The 27340-nt window shown below is 40.0% G+C and overlaps 1 protein-coding gene across 2 annotated transcripts; it reads right to left on the bottom strand.

The window, feature by feature from the left end:
* Positions 1-583: 583 nt before the first annotated feature.
* On the bottom strand, positions 584-18024 carry eif2b2 (eukaryotic translation initiation factor 2B, subunit 2 beta). Of its 2 annotated transcripts, none has more exons than XM_080744327.1 (8): positions 17340-18024; positions 16063-16183; positions 15731-15882; positions 7785-7948; positions 6813-6908; positions 1713-1850; positions 1162-1228; positions 584-754 (listed from the first exon to the last, which is right to left on the bottom strand). In XM_080744327.1, the coding sequence occupies exons 2-8, from the start codon at positions 16173-16175 to the stop codon at positions 597-599; spliced, it is 888 nt and encodes a 295-aa protein (XP_080600453.1). In that variant the 5' UTR covers positions 16176-16183; positions 17340-18024; the 3' UTR covers positions 584-596. The 2 variants fall into 2 exon arrangements, with proteins under 2 accessions (XP_080600453.1, XP_080600452.1); XM_080744326.1 differs by lacking the exon at positions 17340-18024 and adding an exon at positions 16991-17251.
* Between the last annotated feature and the right edge of the window lie 9316 nt (positions 18025-27340).

Below are 27340 nucleotides of genomic sequence, written 5' to 3'. Positions count from 1 at the left end.
TCCTGCGTTCATCTTGAGCGATACCCAATCGCCTGATGTGTGGAGGAGAGATGCCGGCTAGCGCATAGAGGCACAGGACAGGTGTTGTTTTGATGCATCCCGTGATGATGCGACAGTCGTTTAAAGCTGTGTTGACCAGCTTGGTATGGCATGATCGACTCCAGCTCGAGCAGGCATATTCTGCAGTAGAGAAGCACAGGGCCATGGCAGTTGTGCGGATTGTTGGTGGGTCTGCGCCCCACTTGGAGTTTACTAGTTTTCGCAAAATGTTGTTTCGGGTGTTGACCTTAGCTTTGGTGTTCTCCAGGTGTTTTTTGAAGGAGAGTGTCCTGTCCAGTGTGAAAACAGGCAATCTAATCAAAGTGTTATGAGCATGTAGAGACCATTTACCTTCATCTCTGGTTCCAATCTGACGTACGCTGGAGCTATGTACAGTTTATTTTCTTAAATGTATTACTATACAGGATTAGAATTAGAATTACCCTGCGTCAAACCTTGGCAAATAAATTGTTTTAAAACAAGCCAAATAGCATCACTTAGAAAAACAAAAACTGCAACAACATATTTATATTCTTTTATTTTTCATCATACACTGGTTACAGTTCATGGTCTTCAGGGTGGTAAAGCTCGCTCATCAGCCGGTAGATGTATGAGGGTGCGTTTCCTCCAATATTGGAGATGAAAAGTGTAATGAGCTCAGGTGGGACATAGTCGAACACTGGGCAGTGCACGTTCACCTTTGACAGAATCTCACCTAAAAAGACAATTCAAGACCACCATTAACAGGCAGATCATCATTAAGGATGCCTGTCACACATCAGACTTTGCAACTGTAGAAAGCAATATTTTTTTCATATAAACATGGGTGAATTGTTGTCCACCATGTTTTGTATTAATAGTTTAATAATATTAACAAAAAAACAACTGGGAGGAACATCCCAGTTGTTTTCATCACTTTTGACAGGTTATTTATTTATTTATTAGGAATTCAGCACTGAATCATCTTGTTTGATTACATTTCCTTACATTAAAAACTATTCTCAATAATAACTGATATCTTCCTTTCCAATATGCACACTGGTCAGTTTTTAAATCATATATTGAACATTTCTAAACATTTGTTGATTAGACCATTTGCAACATTGGCAAAATTAGTGTTACCTTCTGTGAATGGGAGCACCTCATGTGGGGAGACAAACTTATGGAACGTATCCTCTTCATTTGGAAACTAAGGGCAGAGAATGTTGTTGTTATCTGTCTGTAGTGAGAGATAACATACTGAATCATGACAGATTAAAATACCGGTATTCTATAGTGTAGGGATGGGACGATAAACGATGTTATCGTATATCGTGATAAATAACAGATTCGAGATTTAATTTATCGTGATATCGTCCTCCGTCATGCACTGGGATCAATTCACCTTTTATTTGCCAAGCTGCATAGTACTTAAACCGTATTGGTAAAAGGTACTTATAATATACATACTTTTTTTCACTCTATCAAATGTCTTTTCCAAAAAATAGCTGAACTACAAGCTCACAACAAGTCATGTTGCAACGCGTTGTGAGCTTGTAGATCAGCTATTTTTAATGGATTTTGATTATCGCGATAATATCATAAATCGCAATTTCTTTTGTCACAATAATCGTGATATGAAATGTTTATATCGTCCCATCCCTACTATAATGGTCAGTATTTTTCAATGTTACCTGAGGTGAGAGCTTGAACATGGGAGCACACACAATAAGCGGTGTGGAGTGATGCTTGGCTGCCAGCGCAAGAGTGTGTGTTCCATTTACGGCCCTCAGCCCACCATTTGCCAGGATGGTCTGTGTACCAATAATGACCTGAGGAGAGATCATTAGACAAGCTTACCCTGAAATTCAATAACCAAACAAAAACAAATACGATTACGAAATAAATAAAGAATAAAACGCTAGACACTACGGGATCACACCAGCCATGACGCCAAAATCCTCTGCCTTAATTTAACTGTCAGAGTCTACAAATTGAACTGTGGTTCCATTTGAACACTAGCACAAGTTATACATTGATAAATTAACACTCAGGATATTTCTGTGAGAGAGTGAGAGACGCTATACCCACTTATCATATCCATGACATTTATGCATCATCACAGCTGGTAAAACCTTTGCCTGTTAAACCGTCCCGGTTGTATGAATTAAAATGATCATGCATCTTCAGCAGACCGGCCAGGCCCCAAGCACAGAAACCAAACTGGTAATAGGCAGTCAGGTCAGGTCCTGTGATTGACAATAGGGATGTGACGATAATCATCATTACCGTTTATTGGGATAACTCCCCCTTAACTGGAAGAAACGTCAGGCAGACCCAGGCTCTAGGGTGGGCAACCGTGTCGGGGGGACCATCCCTAGTCAGGTCAGGCTCAAGGCCCTGTGATTGACAGATGCTGATTGGCACCCAGCACTTGGGGCCAGACAGGTCTACAGAAGACACATGATAATGTGAATTCACAAGACTGGGATAGTTTACCGATCTCAAACATGCAGGGTAACAGGAACAGGGATTCCAGCCAGGAGATGTTTGGGAAACTAGAGATGTGCCGATTGGTCGGTGAGTGATCGCATAATGCCTCTATCGGCTTTGATCGGTATCGGCTTTGCCGATCTACAAGCTAGATCAGCTATTTTCACAATATTTATCTGTGGGACTGAATGTAACCTCAGCTTCATCTCCTACAAATTAAATTGGATACTAAAGGACCTCAGCCTGCAAACTCCTAATGTTTATACTAAATAGACAATGTTAATCATTAAATATATAAATGCTGCAATAAATAGAAGAATTTATGGATTTGACACTGTGATCGGTAATATCGGTATCGGCAGATGCTGATTCCAGTTGATCAGTGATCAGTATCTGCCCCAAAAACCGCAATTGGAGCATCTCAATAGGAAAAAAAGTATGTTAGGTAATGACTAGATATTTCCTTCAGCTCCCAAGGAAACAGGTGAGTATACAGTGGTCAGTGTGGTTGACAGACGCGCTGTAACATTCTACAACTAGAAATACTGTTCCTTCGAAACAGTGTGGGCTCGCTTCCAACCAAAAAAATAATAGTAAAAAGTGTCAAGGTCCCAGGCAATGCTCTCTTTCATTTTACTGACGTAAAATGGTAATGGAAATACAATGTAGACAAGCAGTGTTATTACATGAACTTAACGTTATGGACAATTAAATCAAAATAAAATGAAAACATAATGTGGACGGTACCTTATGGTACTTTACCTTACTGTACTGTACTGTACTGTACTGTATCATACCTTACTGTACCATACCGTATTGTACCGTACCGTATTGTACCATACCTTACTGTACTTTACCTTACGGTACTTTACTGTACTGTACCTTACTGTCCCGTACTGTACATTACTGTACTTTACTGAAACGTACTGTACCTTACTGTACTGTACTGTACTGCACCTTACTGTAATGTACTGTACCTTACTGTACTGTACTTTACTGTACACTACTGTATCTTGCTGTACCTTACTGTGCTGTACGTTACTGTACTTTACTGTACACTACTGTACTGTACTGTACCTTACAGTACTGTACTTTACTGTACTCTGCTGTACCTTACTGTACTCTACTGTAACTTACTGTACCTTACTGTACTGTACTGTACTTTACTCTACTCTACTGTGCTGTACCTTACTGTACTTTACTGTACTCTACTGTAACTTACTGTACCTTACTGTACTGTACTTTACTCTACTCTACTGTACTGTACCTTACTGTACTTTACTGTACTCTACTGTACCTTACTGTACTGTACCTTACTGTACTGTACTTTACTGTACTCTACTGTACCTTACTGTACTATACTGTACTGTACTCTACTGTGCCGTACTGTAACTTACTGTACTGTACTCTACTGTACCTTACTATACTGTACTTTACTGTACTCTACTGTACCTTACTGTACTCTACTGTACTTTACTGTACTCTACTGTACCTTACTGTACTGTATTGTACTTTACTGTACCTTACTGTACTGTACTTTACTGTACACTACTGTATCTTGCTGTACCTTACTGTGCTGTACGTTACTGTACTTTACTGTACACTACTGTACTGTACTGTACCTTACAGTACTGTACTTTACTGTACTCTGCTGTACCTTACTGTACTTTACTGTACTCTACTGTAACTTACTGTACCTTACTGTACTGTACTTTACTCTACTCTACTGTACTGCACCTTACTGTACTTTACTGTACTCTACTGTACCTTACTGTACTGTACCTTACTGTACCGTACTTTACTGTACTTTACTGTACTCTACTGTACCTTACTGTACTATACTGTACTGTACTCTACTGTGCCGTACTGTACCTTACTGTACTGTACTCTACTGTACCTTACTATACTGTACTTTACTGTACTCTACTGTACCTTACTGTACTCTACTGTACTTTACTGTACTCTACTGTACTTTACTGTACTCTACTGTACCTTACTGTACTGTATTGTACTTTACTGTACCTTACTGTACTGTACTCTACTGTACCTTTCTGTACTGTACCTTTCTGTACCTTACTGTACTTTACTGTACTCTACTGAACCTTACTGTACTTTTACTGTACTCTACTGAACCTTACTGTACTGTACATATTCTATGTGTTCTAGATCTACATTTTTGATTCTGTGTTTGGGAACCAGCAACTGTCAAATGGACTCCAACTGTAGTGGAGTATATTGAGTGCATATACTGTAGGCTAACAATCCCAGATCACATCTGTCCTCCACTATGTCTATAACCAAGGCGTTCTTCTATGTGGCCACTCCAGACTGAGGAGTGGAGCATGGCTTTTATTGTGTTTGTGGATCTGACTTGGAAAGGCATTGGTTTTGATATCTCCCTGACAACCAACAACAACCACTAATATGGCTGACTGTCCCTGCGGGCTCTAGGATATATGGCTATGGGATTTACATCCCATCGCCCGGACTTGATTCTTGATCACAGCTGTGTAATCAGTAGAGTGGAGAGGGACATTTATTTATAGTTTTAACTATAACTATAGTTTTATACATCACACAGCTTAGACATTTGGATCAAATCAGAGAGCAGACCTGTGTGAACGCATTGATATAAATAGCATATCTGAAGTGTGAATATTGCAGCCACAGCGACTTAAGCCCCGTTTTCACTGAGCAAAACTTCTGGAAGTCTTGTCAAAAATGACGGCAATTTTGAAATTCACGCCATGTGAAAACGGCCACTTATTTTGTATTCCGGGAGTTTTGGAGGCCGAAATTTGACGGGAAAATACCTAGTAATTTTTGGCTAAAGTACCGTTAGAATACAAATTTCCCTTCTGTGAAAACGCATACCGTTATTTTTGACGGTTTTTTGACAAGCAGGTGCGTAAGGAGCCAATGATAACAGTTAAAGCATTGTATTTGGGATTGAAAACGATCAGAATGTGAATGGGATATAGGCCTACAGTCGAAATATAATACAGCTTCACCTTGCATTAGGGATAATTATTTAGGCTATAAAGAGTAGAGTGAGAGTCGCATTGTGACCATGGCTGGCTGCCTGCAAAAGTGCAACGATTTCTTAACGGCAGCTCCTTTTGGAACCTCTTCCTCCGCTATCTGCGGAGGGACTGGAGAGGTTCTGAAAGAAAGAAGCTGTTCTCAACAAAAGGTGCATCATTAGTTTATCGCCGTTGTCATGTGATGATTAGCCTAAAAGTCTTTTGAGCACCGAGCGAGTCCACAGACCACAGCTAATCTAAAGCCCACAGGTGCAACACGTTGCATTAGATGAGATCCTTTCTGAACGGACCTTATGTGTTGTTGTTGCTGAGCATGAAGAATATTTTGTTTTAGTAAATCCATTTGTAGCGTTCAGAGTGAGAGAGAGAAGAGACAGGACAGGCACCGATGCCACCGCAGTGAACGCAACGAACTGGGGAGAGTGTTTCTTTTTTTTTTTTTTTTTTTCAGGTCTTTCAGTGCAAGTGTTGCCATGTCTGCTAATTATAAGCGACTCTGGGCTTCATTTCCGTAAAGTTGTTTGTATATGATAGTTGCTGGTTTCGTTTTATTTGTTGTGAGCTTGTAGATCGGTAATTTTCAATTAGCTGATGTGGCGATGCGGGTAGTTTTAAAGTGCTCGTGTGGCCTAGATAATTTCGTACACCTGGTTGCTTAGTTCTCTCGCAAAGTCTGGCAACACGGACACGGACAACGGACAACACCGCGACAACGGTTTAGTGAAAACGAGGTATTTTATGGCTATGCCAGCATTTTTGCTTATGTGAAAACACCCAAAAAACTAAACTCCCGGCAAGTTGAAAATCATTATGCTAATTATTTTGCAGGAAAAATTCCGGAACTGTAGTGAAAACATGCCTTTAATATAAACATGGGTCCCTTTCCTCTGTCTCACTCTGTCTCCACTCACTAAACCCATTGGAAATGCATTGGGTGCTTAAAGTTAAACATTTTTATTTTTTTATAATTAAACTACAAAACATTTCAAAAAGAAAAATACACGCGCACGTGTCCTCAGTAAGCTGAACACATAAAAATTTGAATGGTGTTGAAAGGTGTAAGCGTTTAGGAGATGAATCGCGCCAAAGTTTTGAGGAGATACTGACTAGTATAGTATAGTATATAAATAATGAAGATAACATACGTGTGCTCGCCTTCCAGGCGAGCCCACAATTAAGGATTAAGGAAAGATTTAGTGGTGGACAACATGAGAATGCAAAGAATAGAAAAGGTGCAGTGTTTGTCATGTACAGTACCTTATTAACCCTAGACATCACTGCAAATATGGCAGCATCTGCAATGACAGTAGTTTCAATTCCAGCTTTTGAGAGACTGGTTGCCATTTCATGTCCCTGGAAGAAAATGAAAGCAAAATTAAAAATATAAAAAAACATTGTAAAATAAGTATACAAGTTATGTTATAACATCATAAACGTTTGTTGGTATTTGTCCGTTTTTAAATTTTCTATGATTAATAGTATTTTGGGTATTACTGCCATGAATATTAAAAGTATTAGTAGTATTTCTAAATTGCTGTAGTGTACATCCTCTGTAATGTGACTACGGTGCTCAATAAACATAGCATTAAACATAGCATTTAACATTGATTCAAAGAAAACAACATGACTATAGCTGTGTGTGTGTGTGCGTGTGTTGTGTAACCAACAAAACCTTTATTCACTTGACAATGTCGACATGCATATTGCCATTGCATCTTAAACCATTAAGATTTGGAACGTATTATTACTTTAACCATTATGTTATGCTTTAACTATTCAAAAATAGCACATATAAAAACTCACAGCACAGCTTGTAGAACTGCTATTTTTGAAAAATCTTGAAAATTTGTGCAAGTCTTTGAATATTTTGACCCGATTCTATAAATGTCTTCTAAAACATTCTTCTAAATCAGTGGTTCTCAAACGTCTTCATGTCAAGGACCCCCAGAATTACATGTATTTGGCCATCTCAAATATGTTGTTCCAGGGACCCCAAGTAGCAAAGATTTGAGTTACAAAGCTTTGCTTTGAAAATGATGTATTCAAAGATTTGCAAAAATGTTCACAACTTTTAAAAAATAGCAGATCTACAAGCTCGGCACAGCTCGCGGCACCGCGCTGTGAGCTTGTATATCTGCTATTTTTCAATAGCTTAAGTATTAAATAATTCCAGGTCTTAGTGGGTTAATTGCATTCTTAAGTCTTCAAAAGTAAACTACAGTCGGCTACCTGGCAGAAGGGGGCACATTCTGCCACAATAACATGGAACTTGCGCTTGCGTGCGGCATCTTTGAGGAAGGCCTCGACTGTGCGAGAGCGGCCGATAGTCATGATGACCTCATTGGAGTGGATGTGCTCCAGGGCCTGCATAGCGATGTTGTCGGTCGTTCCCTCTGAGATAAGATTGATAGGTATTTTGTTATGGTTCATATCATCTTTTTATCAATACATATTGATGGCACAGTGACTGTGTCATATAAGGTCATGTACACTACAGTACCCACAAGGTCTCCGTCTGGTAGAAATCAGACCTTATCTACTGCCATGGAGCCTGTTCCGAAAACAATGAGAATTGTTTTGGTATTCTAAGGCTCGGCCTGGAACATTTGGTGTCATCTAGACACCAGCAAGGACACCTCTCCCCCCAGGAACCCTGTGGACTCTTAGTCTTGTGATGTGTGGACAAGAAACATATCCTATTAACTGTTGAAACGTCATCCACTGACTGATGAAATGACCATACTTATACTCATGTCAAAACATAATTTGTCAGAGAGAGCACGAACCATTGATTATTCTGTTGTACCTTTGTCTTGAATACTCTCTCTCCATAGTAAACATTCCATTCTCACTCTGATCACTCTCCTGTCTTATTTCTGTGTGATGGATTATTGTATCTCATATGGGAATAAGAAGGTGTTGTTGTTTACAAATAATATATCAATCAAAATGGTCCTACGTCGCCGCATACAGATGTAATCTTGGCCGACCGATGGATGGACAAGTGACCGTGGGTGCACTTTCTCTCCCCCGGTGGGTCGGTTTTACAACACGTATAAAAGAACCAGCTGTGAGTTTGGAAGTTTACTGTGTTTTCAGACAAGGTTATTATTTTGACAACAGTACAATTTATTTTATAACATTCCCTGCTTGGACATCCGCCACTGGACCGCTGGACACATGGTTTTCTGATTGCATGCTCCACGGTCCGAGGACGGATCTTTATGCACCACTGGTGACCGGAATAATATTTTAAGATAAGTATACTGTTTTCTTCAGTTATCTGTGCGCGATGAGTCGCTTCTCAGTTTGAATTATTGTTTTGATTTTTGATATTTCAGGGAGTCGGACAAGGCTAAATAATGTTTTAGTATCGCTCAGCCTATTTTACCTTCACTTGTTTTAACACATAAATTGCTCGGACACATCCTATCATAGGCTATTGTCCCCGCCAGCCCAACATAGGGGAAATACAGTAGGACAGGAGACACCATTCATTATAACATTCTTTTAAATTATAACATTTGTAATTACTTATTAATCCTTTATAGTTTACGGTTGGCCCCTGTAACATTATGTGTCGTGTCTTTGAATTTTGAATTAATGATGAATTATTGTTCTCCCTCCGTCGAGGAGCCGGAAATCTCCTAATTATGTTCTGGTTTGACACGCGTCGTAAATTAACCCTTATCTGATAACAGTAGATGGTCATTTTATCGGTCGTTATTTCTGTGATTTTCAAACTTCACAGAAACTATTTTTTTCTCTCGGTACCTTTTTGTTGCTTTTTGTTGCACATTGTTTACCAGAATCAGAGGGTTTGCCTGGTTCTAAAGAATTTGGACATAGCCGCCGGTGGTCACGGTTGATGTTATTTTTATCAATAATTGTCCAGTATTATTTTGTTATCTGTCTGTTTTGGTACCGAATTCGCTCCGTTTACTCTGCGCCTCTCACCCCCTCGCTTGCCGTCGCGAAGCAGAGTGAGAAGCTATATGTTATTTTTTTAGACCGTATTTTGACCATTTCTGTTCTGGTAAAATAATTGGCATGAAGGCCTCTAATAATATTCAAATGTTTAAAATGTATCTGACAATTTAAGTTAAGACAGAACTAAAATGTCTCCTTCTCCACTTTCTCAAGGAGTGGACCGATTGGACGATTGGACCTGCTGTCGGTGGAACCCCCAGGATTTTTTTTCTCCCCACCATGACACGTGAGCTCACTGTTTTATCATACATGTCACTCAAATTGGCAAAGGGGCAAGCCGACAGCAGAGCCAACAAGATTCACCACCCAGGTACCCTAATACAACTCACACACTGCTCAGAGACAAAAAACTTGTATAAATGTTGAATTTATACAATTCAACATTTATACTCTTCTCTTTCTCTAATATGCTCTCTGTCTCTCAATTAACCTAAAATAAATCAATATTGTTACTTCCTGTCTTTCTCTCTCTCCCTGAGAAAGAAAATAACAGCTCTACAAGCTCAAATAGTAGTCTTAAAGTCTAATAATTACTGTTACCCCATGATTCTAGAGGAAATAACAGTCCAATATTTGTCTTAAAATAAAAATAAATAAAAATACTGAAACTTGGAACTACTCAGAAAACAAAGAATATACCTCAAAACCATACTTGATTACAGAACCCAAGTAAATGTACTCAATTACTTTCATCACTGAATCACAGGCAGTCTTTGCCTTGTTTACATTATAAAAGAACACAGTTCCATAACAAACGTCTCTCTGCTCTCACCACTCCAGGCAGGCCCGTGTCCCCTAAAGAAAACCGGTATGTCTCTCATTACAGTTTCCTTCGATAGTTATGAGACAAAAACTTGCTTAAGTTGTTATAAATCATATTTTTTTTTCATCCATGATTTAACCTTGTCCATGAGGCCCCTGTGTCCTAAATAATGTGTTCCAAATTCCGTTGTTTCGTCGTTCCGGTTTGCCTTACAAATTACTTTTTATCTGCGGCCCTGTTAAAAACAGACATTAAATCGGTCGCGTTATTCTTCTTAAGTCTTTGAAGTTGGTTTTGTACACCTTAACTTTCTAAATCTATTTCTCAGTTTTCATTGTAGGCTATTCATGCCTTTTTGGACTGTAAATCACAGAGGTGTCCAGTACTTAAAGATTTATACCTGCTGTCTTAAGAGTCTAGCTAGCTCTTAACACAGCTGCGTTTTTATTGTTTAATGTTTTGTAGTCTATTGTTTTATCGCTTTTCGTTGCACGTTTGAGTAACAGAATAGGGACTGCGGTTTCCTGTTCTGAGGACATAGCAGACTGTTGGTCACAGATTCATGCTTGTCCATATTATTAGTTGGTGTTATTTAGCACGAGACTCCAGTTTAGTGTTGCCAGGACGAAAGTTATTTCTGTCCTGAAGGAAATCTTTACAAGATTTCGTTTAGTGTACCCAGAACAAAAGCAATTGTTCTGAAGGGAGAATCTCTTGGCCAGTGCATAACCCAGCCACTTAATCACATAACAAATCGCGTGGTTATTTTATTAATAATAGCTGTTTCCAGCTACTTAATCACATAAGAAATAGCGTGGTTATTTTAATTGGTAGATTTCCTTTATGTTCCAGAACAGAACGTTCTGACGGAAATCTTCATGCTTTATGCTTACATGTCTTTGTTTTAGTCTTATTATTATTTTTAATTCCATCTCAGGCCAGCTGAGGTGTTGAGAACTAAGAAGCCCCCTTCTGAATGATGACCTCTAAACTGACTGACCCATGTGTGTAAATGTATGAGAAATTGTCTACATGGATACATGTACTGTATGTATGTGTGTTTTAATCCTATTTTTCTCCCCTGGTGATAACCTTGTGAAAGAAAAGGGAAAAATCAAACCCAGTATGAACATGAGCAGTGGTGCATGTGTGTTTGTCCGGCCGTGCAGTACTGTACGGTATGTGTGAGTCGCTGGCTCGCATTTAGGCTTGCTGCTTAACGCTTGCTGCTTGCGCTAGCTCTGCCTATGTTTTATTTTATTTGGAGAAACTGTGGGGATCGTTATAAACTTCAAGTGACTTGTTACATACTGTTTCTCTCAAAATGGGTCTTATTGTGTGAATCTGTTTCTATGTGTTTCTCCTAAAAGGGATGTTTGCCACTCTATGTTCCTTAATAACACATCCTGGTATTCTAACATTGTGATTCCGACAGCCTTGACACTGCAACAAGTGTCTGATATTTCACTGGTAAACCATATTTCAGTAAACAATCTTTATCCTCATGGGGTGACGGCAAGAGCTGTCAACAACAAGATTCACCATCATGTCAACAACTCAGTTGTGTTCTGTCCACTGATTAAGGTCAACCCAGCCCATGAGGTGACCACTTGACATGATATTACATCATGTCTTACAGTAACTATATAAATTCATGTCAACTGTTCATTTAATTTTGTTTTGTTTTTCCAGGTTTATGACAGGTTTATTTATTTTGGTTGGACTGGACGGATTTGACCTCATGTTTTATTTACATTTGATTTTGTCCGTTTTTCTCTGTCCTCCTGTCTTGTTGAGAAAGGGGCACCATGTCCGGTGGAGCCGTTCATTTTGTTTTTTGCTTCCCTAGGGGCTGGTGTCCATTTAATTATATTTTATTTATTTTGTTATTATTATCTTTTATTTGTATTTAAACCTTCTGTCTGTGTTCTGATGTCAAAGGGGCCCTGTTCATACAGTGCCTATGTTACAGAAGAGGCTCGGACACTTTACTCCCTCTCTGCCTCTGCGTGCGTGAGCGTGCGTGTGACGGTGCCATGGCCATGGCGGGTTATGTGTGAGAAAGTGTTAGATGTTTTGTCTTCCTTTCAACTGATTTCATCAACATTCTGATTGTTTACTGTCTAAAGTATTTTGTTGATGTTCCATTCTGGTACTGTTATGAAACATTTTAAAAAGACTCGATTACCCACAATCCTTCCTGAGAAGGATGGCTGATTAAGCCAAGGTCCTCTTTGGGTGTCTTACTGGTAGGCCTACTAAGAAACATTTGACACTGACTGAAGATGTAACTATCTTATGATTTTAAGTAATTTTTGATTTTTTTTTGAAAGTTTTGAATAATTGAAGAACTGTGAACAGATTATAAATCTGTGGTTTAAAAATGTATTTTTATTTTTTTATTATTTTATCCATTTAGCCCCAAACATCAACAACATTTTTTCTTGCCACACCTTGTGTCAAGAGGGGGGAGTATGCTTGATTGTTTGGATTAGGCTTTGATTTTCATTGTTTAACGTTTAATTTTGATTTTGAAACTTTTGATTTTAAAACTTTGTATGTTTTGAGTATGTTTGTGTTGTGTGCATTAATCCTTCTGCCCAACACAAACAGACTATCAGAACGGCTTACAGCCACTCAACACCTATAAGGGCTAACCATGACAACACCACAGCGGAGGAAAAAATACAGAGGGCGGAGAGTGAAAAGGGGCACCACCAACAGACGATGGGTCACCAGTGCACGAGAATTAAGCCGCTATAATTATGACTGAAGAATCCATTGTATCGATATTAGTGAACTGCCGCAAGCTTCTGTCCATAGGAGCTGTCTGAAACCCACCTAAAGAACCCTCTTCCACTCTTCGACCCGTCTCCGCCCATCTCCGACCCGTCTCCGCCCTTCTACAACCCATCTCCGACCCGTCTCCGCCCATCTACAACCCATCTCCAACAAAACCTCAACTCGATCCCTGGACTTTGCTCTGTCTCTAGCCCTCATCATATCGAGGACTTATGGACTTATGGACCCCTTTTTATTTTTATTCTGTCCTGACAGGTTGCAGGGGAAGACTGATCAACTAATCTTGACGTATCAATCTGATTACAAGGGGTTATTTCATTTATGTGTAAACATGATAACATTTTTGTCATTAATGTCATGTCAACTCTAACCCTAACGTTAATTACAGTCCTTTTACTATTGAAGAAATGTTTTAACCCTAACCCTAACCCTAACCATCTTTCATCCCACTGTTTGCCTATTTTGTTTTCTTTTGTTGATCTATTTGATAAAAAGATCAATATTAACCAGCCGGTGGATATTGATAGGTATTTTGTTATGGTTCATATCATCTTTTTATCAATACATATTGATGGCACAGTGACTGTGTCATATAAGGTCATGTACACTACAGTACCCACAAGGTCTCCGTCTGGTAGAAATCAGACCTTATCTACTGCCATGGAGCCTGTTCCGAAAACAATGAGAATTGTTTTGGTATTCTAAGGCTCGGCCTGGAACATTTGGTGTCATCTAGACACCAGCAAGGACACCTCTCCCCCCAGGAACCCTGTGGACTCTTAGTCTTGTGATGTGTGGACAAGAAACATATCCTATTAACTGTTGAAACGTCATCCACTGACTGATGAAATGACCATACTTATACTCATGTCAAAACATAATTTGTCAGAGAGAGCACGAACCATTGATTATTCTGTTGTACCTTTGTCTTGAATACTCTCTCTCCATAGTAAACATTCCATTCTCACTCTGATCACTCTCCTGTCTTATTTCTGTGTGATGGATTATTGTATCTCATATGGGAATAAGAAGGTGTTGTTGTTTACAAATAATATATCAATCAAAGATCAGGTAGGAAAAATAGTTTATCAATAAAATAGTCTTCATGATTCTCCATTCCCGTGACCAGTTTTGCTCCTTACAAGCAAAACACAGAAATAGTTACTGTACAAGGCGAGCAGACTGCATATCGTCGCTGTCGGATGGAAACCTTATATGTCCAAACCCATTACTTTTCAGGAAATGGACATAACCTGTGTTTTGATGGATCCAAAGTAGTTATTATTTAGTCTCAAGCTCACAATACTTTTTCACTGGCTAAATAATTATAAAGTCTGCACACACTTAACCATGTTCACTCTCACTTTCAAAGCTTTTCCAATACCGCTAAAATAGTACATTTACAAGCTCACAACACGTCGCATCATGATGCATTGTGAGCTAGTAGATCGTCTATTTCTTTGCTACTTTTGTGTGACACTAGCATGAAGATTTAGGGCATTCATTAATGGAAAAATCAAACCTCGGTTCGAAGTGAAGCGGTGAACTTTTATTCTATGTGTTCTAGAGTTATGAACTCTGTGATCTATACATTCTTTATATTCTGAATGAATTAATGATTTTATCTGGAGGGCCAAATTAACATGTGAAGCTTGACCAATCCTCAAAGTATCCATTCATCAGACCGGGAGGGACACTACACACATACGTACGTACGTACGTACGTACGGACGGACGGACGGACGGACGGACGGACGGACGGGACAGGACAGATAAAACCTGTTCATTCTGAACTGAAATGGCCATGGGACACACATTTTGCTTTTTGAAAAAGCCTATTCATTCTGGACTGATATTCTGGACGTACGGGACAGAAAAAACCTGTTCATTCTGGACTGGAGTGACCATGGACATGAGGTGTCATACATTCTGTTTTTGAAAAAGCCTGTTCATTCTGGACTGAGATGACCATATATGGACATGAAACACACATTTTGTTTTTGAAAAAACCTGTTCATTCTGGACTGAAATGACCATATATGGGCGTGGGACACACAAAGCCACTCATTGGAACCGGTTTTCACCGCTTCAAAAACATAAAAAGCTGAAATGCGAGGTTTCTGCCCGACAGCAATGATATAATACCAGTAGGGCGAAAAGCGACCTCGCCCTAAAGGACGAGGTCAGGAAGGACAGAATTCGCACATGACGGAATTCATTTGCAAGAGTGATTCAAATTGCGGTTGCTCGTTTAAGTTGGACAAAATGTGGACAAAATATTTTCCCAAATATGGATGTGACTGACATCTGACATCATAGATGTCTTATGTTATAGACTACATGAGACTCACATAGTATGTCCATATATGGGCATTCCAAGCTATGGGCCTAATATTAATGACATCGGGGATCTCCATATATGGGCAGGTTAGCTATAGACATGGAGCGTCCATATATGGGCACTGCCAAATATGAGTCAACAATGTGATGTCACAACAGGTCAGCTATAGACATTGAGGCGTTACCTACCTACTCACTCGGTAGGTAACGTTCAAGGTTCTACCGGGTTTGATAGTAAATTCTCCCTACAGTCGCAAAAACATACAGAATTATAACTCACCCAGCTCTGTAAGCAGTTCATTGATCGCTTCTATGACGTTGGACTTAAGAAGAGGAAAATGTTGCCTAAAGTTCTCCTCACTAAGTCCCCCTGACATCAGCAGCTTGTGCAGAGACTCCTGTTGGTCCGTCTCTTCGCTGCTACCTCGGGACCTATGAAAAACAAAACAAATGGAAATAGGACAAGATGCACAGTAACTATCACTAAAATGTGATTAGTAGGAGTGCAAGTCAGGGGATTCCCATTTTGCCTTACAAATAACTTAAGATACCAATTTATTGATCTCAATTGGGACTATTGAGCTCTATAATCCCAGGGGTTCCAGTATATACCTGGCATATTCTTCTCTAATGATCTTCAACACTCGTCTAACCATGTTTCCAACAGTGGTCTCTGAGGGCTGGGCAACAGTCATCCTCCTTCCCTCCTTGCGGATAATCTCCATCAGATCGCCTAAAGCAAAGCAATATTTCAATTTAAGAGGAATAATGATGTAATGTTGTATTTTCAACAGTAATAAACATACACTTTATTCCAGTTGAAGATACAGGTATGTAGGCCTATTGAAATATAAAAACATCAACAGAAAGCTGACGGAAAAAGTATGACAGCTGTTGGTTGTCTGTTAGAACTTACAAGTCATATTCTACAAGGGTGTCGCGTGGCTATTGATTGATTGATTTAATACTTTATTAGAAGTTTGCATAGGAATAGTACAGGACAGGACAGTTCAGATACTAAAAGGATTAAAGGCCACTAGAAAACGCAATGGCTGTTTGCATTGAGGTCCTTTAGTACTCAATAATAAAAAAAAGAAAACTGTGGCCAGTACGGGGATCGAACCCGCGACCTTGGCGTTATTACTCATCCGTTAATAGCTCCACGCTCTAACCAACTGAGCTAACCGGTCGTGATTAATTCCACAGGGAGAGATAGAATTTCATGATAGTACAGTTCACTAGTATAAGGTCAACTAAAAGGAAACTTGGGTATTTGAGATCCTTTTCTTTAACTCATATAACATTGAATCGAATGACAGACACAGTAGTATGTAGTAAATACTAGATATCAGAAAATGAAGAAAAAAAGAAAGAAAGCAACAATGGCAAATAAAAAGTAAAGCCCTTCTGCAAAGACAGCTAAAATAGCTCAACTCCAAGGTCTGCAACTCTCCGAATTAATAAATGAACACTGAATATTTACTTTACTTTAGCTGGTATTACCAGCTAAAGTAAAGATTTACCAGCCTGGTAAATCTACCTGCACTGCTCCATCGCGCATTGGACGCTATTCTGCGGAGCAAAGCAGTCGTTCCTCGGGCCATTTCCGCGGAGCCACGCAGCGGTCCTGTCCCGCTGCCTGCGTGCTTTAGATCGGCTAGAAAGGCCTCGATTCTCTCCGTGAGATCGGTTTCCCTGTCCGTCGCAGGCATGTTGGTTAGTTGTTGTTAAAAGCGACAACACGCGAGTCTTGTTTCTTGCATCAGCAGCAGTCTGCAGGAGTAAATTGTCTCGGATGTGATTTGTTGGGACTCGGAAGAGTTTCCGGGTCACTACTACAAAACTACGTCTGATTGGTCCATCGCGTGAGGGCGTCACCAACCACTCACCAGATCAGATGGTGTTGTGTTGTCACCGCGTTGTCACCAGAGAGTGTTGTCACCTGGTTGTCACTTGCCAACAGCCCAACAACAAAATACTTCTGATTTGTCTTCATTATTTGTTACATTTTACATTTCAAGCTAAACAAGACAACCATTCCACAATCTTTTGTCTCTCTCGAGAGTCGTATCTCGTATCAAATTTGGGGAAAGCAAACGCCTTTTAGGAAGAGCCATTTAATTCATCATAATTATAACCAATGTGAGGCAGTCATGAGCATGGCTTTTTGGTACCCTTTTTCACAAAATAATGTAGGCCTACTATAATATTATCGGAATGTGTTGCCCGAACGCACGATACCATTACATATATGACACAAAACGTAAGCATTGTTGTCATAAAGCATCAAAAGACTGGGTCTCGCTGTATTGCTCAGGCTGCACTACAGTGTCTATTCACAGGCACGAACCCACTACTGAGCGGCACGGGGGCTTTGACCTGCTCCGTTTCCGACCTGGGCCGGTTCACCCCTCCTTAGGCGACCTGGTGGTCCCGAGCTCCCCCAGGAGCACCATATCGATACCGAACTTAGTGCGGACACCCGATCGACATAGTCCACTGCAGCTCAGAACTCCTGAGCTCAAACGATCCGCCAGCCTCAGCCTCCCAGTAACTTGGATTACAGGCGCACGCCACTGCACCCGGCGAGGGAGGAAGAGACTTATCGGGCTTTTATCTTTGAGAAAAATTACGTCATCGGTTTGAATGTTGCTATAGTGACATCCAGCGGTGAGGATGGGTATCTTCACTTTTCTTTGTCCACAAAAACAAGTCTCTTTAGAATGTATGATCTTAGTCTAAATGTATTTTCCAGGTTAAAGTAACCTAAATTATTGTATTTTATTTGTATTATTATTTATATTATTATTATATTTTATATTATTGCATTTGTTATTTGTATTGCTAATGTTTTGCCGTTGCATCCTATTTGAATCTTATTTTATTGTTATCCATACTGCTGAGGAAGCTTGACGAACAATAATTTCACTGATAACGCTGCTGCCAGCCGTATTATAAATGTGTTGCCTATATGTGACAATAAGCAACCTTGAAGCTACTGTATACCCATCAATCTGGTAACCCATCGTCCAAAAAAAGGTGAAAAACAGAACCATGCAGATGACTAAATTGACCAAGATGACTAAATGCACCTTCACCTAAATTAGATTTGATTAGTAGTGATTTGACAGGTCACTAACTGTCTAATGATAATAGGCTATAATAGTAGGCTATAATTATTTGTATTTTGTATTAACCACTAGGTGCCACCCTCCACCACACTGTCTCACACAACAGGTCCAACAGACTGGGACGTGTAGTCTGTTGGCACTTCACTTCTGCCAAGTATAATGGTGTAGTAGAGAGATAACAGTTGGAAGGGGAGGGTCGGGCTGAGGGTCAGCAGAGAGCATGTGAAGGGTTCTGGCACCCTGCTATGGTCTAACAGAGAGAGTGCATTGTCCTGTGACCTAAATTTGTTGACCTGGAACCACAAAGAAAATAATGGAGACAGCAACACCTCTTTAACCTCCATTGCCCTGCACTCGCTGACCAGACTATGACATATCAGCCAACTGACAACCAATATTTGTTGACAATTAGCCCTCTTAAGACATTCCTAATAAGACATATGTAAGCCTACATACATTGCCAAGAACAGTGATCTTTAAAGTAGTGTTCATTTTCTTTTGAGGTAAATCCCAAGTCTGCAGTAGATTAGACTAGAGAGGAGGCTAGAGAGGAGGAAGACTGGCTGTCTGGTCACCAGAACGTCCCTGCTTCTCCTGCATGGCTTGAAGTGTCCTTGAGGAAGACACTGAATCATTAATTGCTCCCAATGAGCAGGTAAAGTAGCAGGTTGAGACTAATTACTTGGTTACCTTTGCTGATGGGTGAATGTAACACATGTTGTTGTAAGACTTCTATAAGGGCAATTAGAGAACCACTTACACTACAGTATTCTATTCATGAGGCGTTTTACATAGTCATAGTCAGGCAACTAGTCAACCCAGATTCATAAGTGACAGTGACAGTCAAATTGGAAAACACTGCCTTTGGGCCAAGATATTCTAGACCCCTCACAAGCATCACGTGTGCATCATTCATAGGCCTTACTTTTAATGTTTCTTCACTTATGAGTCTGCCTCGGTGTGTGTTGAGGAGGGAGCACATAAATGTCATACTCTTTTTCATCAGTTGACTGCATTCTTTACAACCCTTTGATGAGACAGGGGAGCAAACCTGGGTAGGGCCTGAAGATTTACAGCCAACAGGAGTGTGCAGGCCATTAAGCCCAGCTTCCTGCTAATGAACACTGTGCAATCACACTGGGAAATGGACGTATGGAGCTCATCAATCCAGCCATCCTTAGGGAGACAGACGCTATAGCTTGACCCTGTCAGGTCAAAAGACCTGGCTACTTTCATAGTGCTTTAGCTCTTTAAGTTTGACCACGTTCAAATTGAAATATACTGTACATTCTATCCGATAGCCCTCTGTTCTTTTAAGCAATTCACTTTATCCTTTTTATCCTAATCAAGAATGATGAAAACATAATCACATTTTAAGAAGGCACACCTTAAATCAAAACCTCTGTGGCGATATACATCAACAATTGAGTGACCTTTGATGAGATATCATTGTTTTACTACAGTACTTTGTATGCTGTTCACTTTCTTTACTCACCACAGAAATCTAATTGAATGGATCACCAGACTCTGCTGAGTTGCAATTACAGGGTTTTGTGTTGCAATTACAGGGTTTTGTGTATCGTCCAAAAAGTGATAAAAACACATGCGCGGTGCCCACTCCCTATACTACACACACCCTAGCTTCCGTCCTCCTAACCCCCCCCCCCCCACCCCACACACACACACACACACACACACACACACACACACACACATGCATATTTCTTTCCTTCCCTTGGGGATTGACGTGTGGCAGAGCTGGCAGCCACAGCTGTTGCTGCCTGGTGATGCACAGCTCCAAGCCATGGCGGGTTGTCATCAAGATGGCAGCATCTCATGAGATTGGAGAGATGAGTGCTGTAATTAGAGGGGAATAAGCCCATGGGCCATGACTGACTGCTCCTCTGGGAACACTGGAAGCCTCATGGGATCATGAAATATGTGGCTAAACTGTAGACTATTATGAACGTGTTGAGTGTTTTAGTTTATAGCACTGGTCCTCAACATTGGGACCATTACAGGTTTCTACCTCAGAAAGTGTACAGTGGGTTATCTCTGGTACCTACTGGTACCTAATGTTCTACACCAGGGGTCTTCAAAGTTTTCAGGCCAAGGACCCCTTTGTTGAGGGAAAGATGAAGCAGGGACCCTCACAACCTTTTCATAGATTCCATGTTTCATCGTTTGACAGCACAATCATCAATGTATTTTGGATTCATGTCAATTTGTGTTTTCAGATATTTAACCACTTCCTCATTGATCTTTTACTCTGTACTTAGTCTGCTCTTTTTCCCCTGTACACCAAACCTCTTTGCCGAAAATAGCGATCTACATGTGAGCTTGTAGATCTGTTATTTTTGTCTCCAGTTGCTAATATACAAAGGATTGGAAGATTTTGGGGGACCCCCTGTAGTAACTCTGAGGACCCCCTAGGGGTCCCAGACCCCCTGTTGAAGCCCCGTGGTCTACACTGTAAAAGAGTACACATTTCTACACTGTCAGAGTTACAGGCCCCTGAACATGACGTTGACAACCAGTGGTTTATATGGGGAAATGTATGTATATTTTGTTTAGAAAACCTAAAGAGAAAATCATAACTAGCAAATGATGCTAGCTATGGATAATCTGCCTTTTAAACTAGACCAGGTCAACCTGGTTGTGCCAGACCCCCTGTCTGTCATCATCATTTATGACATCATGCCTTTTGTAGGCATGTCATCATCATGTCATCATCATATATACCCTTTATATAGAAAACCCGGACAGACAGACCGACATTTGCTTATGTAGGCCTACCCATTTCATGGGTCTGGCAAAAACATAACAAAGACAGAAATGCAATGAAAGAATTGCTATAGTTAGTGCCTTCTCACCAGAGGTATTTAAACCATGGCAATAATATTTCATTAAGTCCATTTTTGTATGTCAATATGTTAAAATAATGTGCAAATAACTATTCAGTTGTTCTTGTCAGTTTGGTTTATCACTTTACAGACCAGCAGGTTCACACAAAGTGTGTCAATGTTTTATCATTAATCACAAAAATAAATGGTTCCATTTTCCACTTTCTCTTATGTATACCCATTGTAGTGCCTCTACATGCATACTCCTAGGGGTACACATACAGTACAACCATTTGAGAATCACTGGTCTAGTGAATATCAAGATCAGAGTTTCAATTTTGTGAAAGCTTTCAGTATCCATGTATATTTTGTTGGTGTCAATCTGTCTTTAAAGTTTATTCCAACTTCAGCAGAGCTTCAGCAGAGCTTAACCGTAATCAATTGCTGAGATTGAGTCTGCTACACTGACCCAAGATTGAGATTCAGAGATCACATCTCTGGTAGAATTGTAGTTAAATATTGCGTGATTTTGTTACTATTTTCTATTCTGTAATGCCCTCACAAGGTTTGTAGATCTCACAATGAATTGCTTTTTTTTGGTACTTGAGAGTGTGCTGTGTGCAGTGGCCTTGCATGATGCATGCATTAATATCTGTGTGTTGGTGGGTGTAGGTGTGTGACGGCTCAGGAAGCCCAATCTGCTCCAGAATGATGAGTAAAGCCACGAGATAGATCCAGCTGGAGACGTGCAGAGGAGCCTGCAGCCTCTTGGGAAATCATCATCACCTCCCCTCCACCCGTCCACATCTTTAGCACCCCAGTGAGGTATCAATAAGTGGGTAATTGAATTTTGAGCACAAACACTGGTGTCAAGTGGGAGTCTACAAGGTGTGTGTGTGTGTGTGTGTGTGTGTGTGTGTGTGTGTGTGTGTGTGTGTGTGTGTGTGTGTGTGTGTGCGTGCGTGCGTGCGTGCGTGCGTGCGTGCGTGCGTGCATGTTCGCTTGCAATTGGTGGGGGATGTTTAGCTGTGTGAACATGGTGAAGCTGTCATCTTGCTCTCTGGAGGATTGGGTGAGGAGGATGAATGTTTAATCCATTAAATAACAATTACACTCTGTAATGGCTCAGAGTGGTTGTTTAAAGAGCGTTGGGAGGGAACACAGTTTGCAGATGAGAACCTCCTGCCCACCTGCTTCCAAACAATGTGTTTCTTTTGGGCATAAAGTGTGGAAAATGATTCACCACAAGGCAATGCTGGGCTTAGTGAAAGACATGTCATGGACATGAAATATCATGTTTAGTGGCGAATACTTATTTCAGTGTATACAGGCAATAATAGTATGTTCTGCTGCCACAACATGCCATAATAAGTAAAATGACTATATTTCTGCCAGCCCAAAGGCAGGGGAAGATTATGTTGTAGCCCCTGTGTATGTGATATTTTTCACATTTTGTGAATATTTTCTTATTTTGTCTGAATATTTAGCAAAATAATCTCAGATCCACAGTCCGTGGCGTGCACGATACTCTTTCTCAAATATGGAGCCGTGTGGAACTCCATACAGTATTTGGAGAAGGAAGGGAAGGTCGCACACTCTAACTCAGTGTACAACGTTTCCACCACTGTGGGTCTTCACCATGTCTGTTGAAAACCCACAGTTGTAGGTTTTAAATACATTTTATTGACTTTGACTTTGACTTTGGTTTTAAATACATTTTATTGACTTTGACTTTGACCTCTAAGGACCGTCCAGGAAGAGTGCTCATGTGCGTCTTGCGGTGACACGCTTCCTAGTTCGTACTGATTTTTGACATTGCACTATTAGGTTGTGTTGGTAGTTTCTGAGTTTTTTTGCTTTATTTAACAATGACAGTGAGATACTTGTTTGCACTAACTAGCATTGACTGCTACGGTCTCTTTTGCAAGACACTTTATGTATATATACTTATATATTATTCGCCCCCTCTATTGATGCACCTTCTCTTTATTGGTACTGTACTGCTCTTGTCTTTGTTTTGTTTTTTCCCCCCTCTTATCTATCTTTTCTTACGTCTCTGTAACTTTGTATATAACTGTATACTGCTGTGCTTCTACTGGACAACTGAATTTCCCCCTTGGGATAATAAAGGTATCTATCTATCTATTTTCTACTGGGAGCTGAGTTGTGTGTGCGAACCTCCCTTCCTTCTTTTACAATGTATGTATTGTTGTTCAGCACCTGAAACGTTTTGGTTGGGATGTGCATGCTTCTCTTTGAACTCCAAATGTAGACGTCAATGTGGCGTAGTATTATGACATCAGAGATACTTTTGCAGGGAAGTTCGCTCCACTAAGTGCAACCTTTCTATAGTTATCTTTGCCAGGCTCGATACAAGGCAAGGGGGAGTCTGGTAGGGACTAGGGTACAGATTCAGCATAGAACAGTTCACACAGACCCATAATAATGCACCAATTATTAGAAACTGATTTAGTAGCCTAATTAACCTTTTGAATCAACTACAAATTGAATTTCTTTCCATTTATCAGCATTTATTGATCTCCATGTATTGTTGCACGCAAGTACGAACACTTTGTAGTGCATGCATGTGCCGAATAAGCTCAGTCATGTAGCATACTTCCATTAACAGACCAACCACTCTGGGGAGGAGCCAGTAGGCAGTCAGCAGTGACAAGGCTACACAAGTGTGTGGGGAAATCAGGGATTTGGCATACCGACTAAATTGGAAGAAAAGGGGGAAAATTGGCCTTAAAAAAGTGCAAAGTGACAAATCCACGAGAATGTTATTCAGGGACGTGCTGGGAAATTGGGAAAAGCGGGACAACTCCCGAACGGCCGGTTCATTCCCGGCCGGTCCAGGCCGGCCATTAAGAAAAAAACAAAAATAAAATGTCAGCATTCGTTCCATCTTGGGGGCTGGGCGGCCAACAAAGTAAATCGTCACTGTCTGGCAGAAACCTCATATCTCCAAGTTTCAAATGTGTAATTTTTTTCGCAAAGCAAAGCCCTGCCATATCTCAAAACTAGTGAAAACAGCTGTTTTCACTAGTTTAAATCATTTTTAAAATGATAAATACAAAACAAACGGTTTTGGACATACAAGGTTTCCACCCGACAACAACGAATTGGCCCACTGGCTTGTCACTTGTCATGATCTGAAATGGCAAATCTTTGAGTAGCAGCAGCGCTATAGCGCGCAATGAGGGCCACTCCAACTCTTTTTCCCGGGCTGAATCAGGGGCCCAGCATGTCCCTGATGTTATTGGAAACAAAAACACAGCAAAGAAATATAAATCACCTATCAAACCATTCCTTAACAAACAATCAAAATGTCTTAAATAAATTAAAACAGAATACACCAATATATTTAATTCACTCAGACCAAACAGCTAGTGACTACTTAAAAAACGTAATTTGGATTCTGAAATGCTGGCAGCTGGCAGAATACAGAAGAGGTGGACGAATAGTGGTGGTGGTGGTACAGTCAAATAATTCCAGTGAAATAATAATAAAGATAATAGTTTGGATAGGAGAGGTCATACAGTAAATTGAGGGTTAATGGTAGACTCCATCCAAGCATCAAAAGTCAAACACAACCTACTATGTAAATATAGGCTATATAGCTGTGTATAGTACTATAGACTGTAGAGAGGTTGATATGACAAATACATGCAAAACTGTTTTGGGTGGTTGGGATTTGGATCAGTAGCACTGATGCTTCATTTGTTTGTTGCATGTCGGTGTCCTGCACCGAAAATAGCATATCTAATGGGCTGTCAATCTATGAGCTTGTAGATCGGCTATTTTCGCCACACAACACCAGTGTGCAATGAAGTATAAATCAGGATTAACCTTGACCGATTTGTTCATAGACTTCCAGATTTCCAGAGCACTCAGATTAAAAGACAAAAACTGAAATTAGACCAAGAGCTATTTTGTTTTGGGGATTAGAAGATTAGAAATATTTAAATGCATAATCCTCCTGAAAGGCTAAGTGCTTCTGCATGTGCAAGTGTGCTCGTAAAGTGGATAAATCTCTACTTGTTTGGAACATTCATGCCAAGATGGTCCTTTGAGTTAAGGAGATGCACAGGCCTATAATATCATTTGTACATGGTCAAGTTTCATGACACAGGGAACTAATAATGCACTTAAAACTGAAAGCTCACAATAAAACCCTCTCAGACAGTGTTCATTTAACACTGATCAGAGTCAAATTCTTGCACTCAGTTAAATTAAAACGGAGGATTTACAGCTCCACTATGTAACTTTTTAATAATATTGTCGCTGTCCGGCAGAAATCAGCTAAGCTTACGGTCACACGCCAACAGCCAACCTACCTATGAGAGTGGATTCCGGATTCCGCCAATCCATTTCAATGGAGCGTTTTTAGCAGAAATCCTATACTGGCAGGAAACCGCTCCATTCCCAATCTAATACATACAATTCAGCAAACACAAAGTGGTGGCAATTCTCAAACAGAATGTTTAGCTCCATTCTCTCACAACACCTCTCACAAACATAGCCACCACGTCAAACAAGCGTGAAAATTTTGCACTGTCCACATTTTAAACATGCCACTCTTTGAACCGCATTTATTTCAATTTAACAAAGTTTCGCCTTTCGCCTCACGCAGAGCAGCCAGTCCTGAAGGAGTATCTTGACAGTGCTCATAAACTGGTCACCAGAGTATCAAGTTACAGAGGAGGGGGGAGGGGGGGGGGGGGAGGGGAGCTGAGCGGAGGAGAGAGAGAGAGAGAGAGAGAGAGAGAGAGAGAGAGAGAGAGAGAGAGAGAGAGAAAGAAAGACGGGGAAGGGCCCGGGGAGCTGAGCGTCCGTATACACCACGTCATCGCATCACCAATACCTTTCACAAAACTTTTTTTTTTACTTTTTTTTTTTTTCAAAAAACTTTTTTTTTTTCAAAAAACTTTTTTTTTTCCAAAAAAAAATTTTTTTTCAAAAAACTTTTTTTTTTTTTCAAAAACTGAACTCTAGACTTTTGCGGCCCAAAGGGCCGCAAACTTCTAGTGAAATACATTGGCGGAATCGGGAATCCACTCTCATAGGTAGTTTGGTGTGACCGTACCCCGTACTAAAATGTTCTTTATTTCTTTTTTATTGAGGCATATTTTGTATTTTTTGATTTTTTTCATAAATCAGTGCTATTGAGCTATTGGTTGAAAAAAAAAGAACCAATGAAAAGTAGTAAAAAGCTCTTCGGCCAAAACCTCCAAACTCCACTTGAGCTGGATGTTGTTTTCTTTTTTTTTTTCTTTTTCTTTTTTTTCATTTCCTGAAAATCTCCAAACATTTTGGAGTTAAGATGGTTTCTGCCTGACTGCAGAGATACAAATGATGTCCCATACATATAAAAGATTGCATGTACTGTATGGTGTCAAGTAACTAAGTACGTACTGTACTTAAGTACAATTTTGAGGTATTGTACATTTACCATTTATTTGAAAACTTTAGTTACTTTGTAGATTTTGATTATTATTACAAAATAATACATACAGTAACCACTTCAGCCCTATATACATTTAGGCCATTTGAAAAATTGCCGATCTACAAGCACACAATGCCTTGCGATGCAACGCCTTGTGAGCTTGTAGATCTGCTATTTTCAAATAGTATACATTTGAAAACTTGAAATTCTGCACAATTACCACTTTTACTTTTGGTACTTTAAGTATATTTTGAAGCCAAAACATTTGTATTTGTACATTTAGAATTCTGGAATTTTACTTGTAACAGAGTATTTCTAGAGTGACATCAACATGTAGGGACTATATTAAGAAATGAAATGTCTGACAAGAAATCAGAATCAAGAAATCAGAGAATAAAGAAGAATTACAGTTAGACAAAACAATTCTTTCCTAGTTAAAGTCATCATGGGATCTTCCATGCTGATGG

This window comes from Nannobrachium achirus, assembly GCF_963921795.1.
Source record: "Nannobrachium achirus genome assembly, chromosome: 16".
NCBI classification, from domain to species: domain Eukaryota; kingdom Metazoa; phylum Chordata; class Actinopteri; order Myctophiformes; family Myctophidae; genus Nannobrachium; species Nannobrachium achirus.
Note: the sequence above shows the minus strand (reverse complement) of the source record. Positions and strands in the feature narration are given on the sequence as shown.

Excerpts from the sequence above, each read along its gene's own strand:
- eif2b2 (XM_080744326.1), bottom strand. The coding sequence starts at position 17,162 with ATGCCTGCGACGGACAGGGAAACCGATCTCACGGAGAGAATCGAGGCC. Across the intron at positions 15,883-16,062 it reads ATTAGAGAAGAATATGCCAG|GTCCCGAGGTAGCAGCGAAG; the intron begins GTATATACTGGA and ends TGTTTTTCATAG. Across the intron at positions 1,229-1,712 it reads TGTTCAAGCTCTCACCTCAG|TTTCCAAATGAAGAGGATAC; the intron begins GTAACATTGAAA and ends CTCTGCCCTTAG.